This window comes from Fulmarus glacialis, unplaced genomic scaffold (genome assembly GCF_000690835.1).
Source record: "Fulmarus glacialis isolate BGI_N327 unplaced genomic scaffold, ASM69083v1 scaffold2060, whole genome shotgun sequence".
Classification (NCBI taxonomy): domain Eukaryota; kingdom Metazoa; phylum Chordata; class Aves; order Procellariiformes; family Procellariidae; genus Fulmarus; species Fulmarus glacialis.
Window position 1 is genome coordinate 1 of NW_009185616.1, and position 3,351 is coordinate 3,351.

General features: G+C 57.1%; 1 protein-coding gene across 1 annotated transcript in view; it reads right to left on the minus strand.

Annotated features, from left to right (window-relative positions):
* Positions 1–3: 3 nt before the first annotated feature.
* Positions 4–3,351, minus strand: part of LOC104083035 (electrogenic sodium bicarbonate cotransporter 1-like) — a gene marked incomplete at both ends in the record, with an annotated part of 12,612 nt that continues 9,264 nt past the window's right edge. Inside the window, 3 exons of the mRNA XM_009586425.1 lie at positions 4–102; positions 560–733; positions 1,612–1,680. Coding sequence (XP_009584720.1) covers positions 4–102; positions 560–733; positions 1,612–1,680 — 342 coding nt within the window. The remainder of the gene's footprint in view (positions 103–559; positions 734–1,611; positions 1,681–3,351) is intronic.

Here is a 3,351-nt window from a genome sequence, read left to right on the forward strand (position 1 = left end):
CCCCTCCCGGGCTTTTGCGGGCGGGGGCCTGTCCAGCCAGCTCAGGTCATGCAGGGAGAAGATGTGCTCCAGCCCCTTCCGGATCCCCACCAGTGCCAGCAGCTGGGGCCGGGGCGAAGCGTGGATCAGCATCTCACAGTGCTTGGGGCTGGGGGCCAGGGAACAGGCAGCGTGGTCCCTGTCACATCCCCTCCATCCCCCTCATAAATGCCAGGGAGGTGGCATGTCACCTCTCCTGATTTGGTCCCAGGGGGCGATACTTGCACAACACCTGCAAAGCAGTGACAGCCCCACCAACCCCAACCCAGGAGGTGAAGGCTGGTGGCAAAGCCATGTTGTGGCCCTGCAGGAACCCCGCCAGCCCTTGGGCGTCTGAGCACCCACGTATACCACCTGCCAGGGCGTGCGCCCCCACCCGGGGCAGCACCTGCGTCCCTTGCCCAAGGCGAGCACCAGGGCTCCACTGACACTCAGGGCACGTGTGGGCAGCACCCAGCCCGGTGCGACAGCAGTGCCACGGTGCCAAAGCAGTGCCACCCGATTAAAAGGGATGTCATACCATCACTGGGAAAATAATAGCGGCCATGGTGGACTTGAGGACCCAGAGCAGGGCCAGGCACAGCAGCTGGATGACGGTGAAGAGGTGCACCCGGCGCAGGGGCACATGGCGGAGGTAGGCGAGGTCTGGCTGGTGCTTGGCTGGCATCAGGAGCAGCCGCACGCGGTCTGTGAGCTGTAGCGAGAGGATGGCATGTGGGTCACACACCTCCAGCTTTCAGGAAGCTCTCACCCACCTCCCTGTTGGGACCGGGGCTTGGCAGGGTGGGTTTTCGCCATTGTTTTTGCAGTTCAGCCCTCCTGCCATCTGCGCTGGCTGCCCGTGTGATGCCTGGGTGAGTGAGTTTGTCTTCAAGACTGGGGGTCCTGGTACCACCATCGCCCCAGGCCAGGGGAGCACCTTGCAGGCAGACATCTAGAAAGGACTCAATCTGGTCTTAAAAGGGTTGCTTGAGAGATAACAACCCCTTGATTCGCCTTCCTGCATGCAGGAAACTTTTCCAGAGCACAACCCCAGATTCCCCAAACAGAGGGAGGGAGGGAGGGAATTTCCCAGCCTGTCATCCAGAGCAGGGTAATTGCAGGGAAAATGTACTGTTTAGAGGAAAAAAAGAGGTAGATATTTCTGGAGTGGGGATTTTTTTCCCCTCCGTGGATTTCTCAGGAGAGGAACAGAGCTGGCACATCAGTGGCAATGCCAGGACCAAAGGACCAGCAGGTCCCAGCTCTGCCTGCAGCTCACAGATGGGGATATCCCTGCAAGTCTGGGTTATCCACTGGTCTCTCCACTTCTCCCAAACCACTTGATCCATCAGTGCAGAAGTCGCTCATGCTCCCCAGCATCCCAGACACTTCCTTTTCCCTTTCCTCTGTCCCAGAGAGGTCCCCCTGTCTCTCTTTGTCCTGGGCCTGGCGGGGGACAAACCCGTGCCAGGCTGCACATCACACAGAGCTAAAGTCCAGGCTTTGCTGTGCAGTGAGAGCTGCTATCGAGCAAACCCCCTCACCCCCAAAACAGCCCCCAGCAGCACCCCCAGCGCAGCCCTTGCTCACCTGGATGCTGTTCAACGCCACCACCCCCATGTGCAGAAAGACCCCATACAGCACCGGCATCGGGATGTGCTGCAAAACAGCGGGGCGAGGGGTCAGCAGGGCGCAATTCCCCAAGGGTGCTGCGCTCGCAGAGTGTCCTCTTCTGTATAAAAGCCTGCACACGTAGCTGCAGCATTTTCTTCCTTCCTTTCCAACAGCCCAGTTTAATTTAATCGCATTTTGCTTATCTTATGGCTTCGAGGTCTTTAAAGCCTGGACGTGCTCCCAGCTACACTGCTCATGTGGGGACATTACAGTCTTCAGAGAGGGGAAACATGCACCAAGTTCCTTGCCCTGTTTTCCAGCACATGGTGGGAGCAATCCAGGCTGGAGATGGAGAACATGATGCCAGGCCACTTGGAGATATGGCTTATGGCTCAGGATCTATAAATGCTGCGGGGTTCCTGCCTCCCCGGCACACTGCTTTCCTTTTTACCTCCTCCTCTGCAACCATAAACTGGCTCCTGCTCTCTGTGTTGCTCAGCATGGTTTGTTTTTTTCCCAAGCCTGGGCAGGCAAGGAGGGAGATGGGGGTCACTTGCTGCTCCCCATGGATTCCACCAGGGACACAGGGACTGCCCAGGGCAGGGACGGCTTCCTTGGCATCATGCAAGGGCTGTTTGAGAGGAAGCATTAATCCACATGCCTGAGGCAGGAGGTAACTGCTAGTCCTGGGGCTGCCGCAGGTGTGGCAGGGGGGATTATAAGGAGAGATGGGTCCTTCCATGAAGGACCAAGCCAGACTCATCCTGGGGCTGGGGGGGCAAGAAGAGTTGCCCTGGGGGAGGCTCTCAAGGCCCACAGACACCCCTCACTGGTCTGTATCTCGCCACCCGCTGCAAAGGGAGAGGGAGGACCAGGCTTGGTCTCCGGTTTCTCCGCCACAAAATCACGCAAGGGTTTGGGTTGGAAGGGACCTTCACAGACCATCCAGTCCAACCCCCCTGCCATGGGCAGGGAGATCTTCCCAGCAGCGCACTTGCATTGCTCTGAACAAGGAGGGTTTTGGTAATGGAAGTGATGGTGGGAAGCCAGGGCTCTCTTCTGTGATCAGACCACTTAAATGTTCTTCAGGAGCTTAGAATCATCAAATCATAGAAAGTTTTGGGTTGGAAGGGATTTTTGAAGATCATCTAGACCAACCCCCCTGCCATGGGCAGGGACATCTCCCACTAGATCAGGTTGCTCAGAGCCCCGTCCAACCTGACCTTGAAGACTTCCAGTGGTAGGGCATGCACAATTTCCCTGTGCAACCTGTCCCAATGTCTCCACCCTCATTGTAAAACATTTCTTCCCTATGTCCAACCTAAATCTACCCTCGTTCAGTTTAAAACCCTTGCCCCTTGTCCTGTCACTACAGATCGTGGTAAAAAGTCTCTCTCCATCTTTCTCATAAGCTCCTTTTATATACCGAAATGCCTCAGCAAGGTCTCCCTGGAGCCTTCTCTTCTCCAGGCTGAACAACCCCAACTCTCTCCACAGCAGAGCTGTCCCAGCCCTCGGACAATTTCGGTGGCCTCCTCTGGCCCTGCTCTCACAGATCCATGTCTGTTTTGTGCTGGGGACCCCAGAGCTGGACACAGTGCTCCAGGGAGGTCAGGAGAGCAGAGCAGATGGGGACAATCCCCTCCCTTGCCCTGCTGGCCACACTGCCGGTAATGCAGCGCAGGAGACGCTGTGATTTCGGGGCTCGGAGCAACT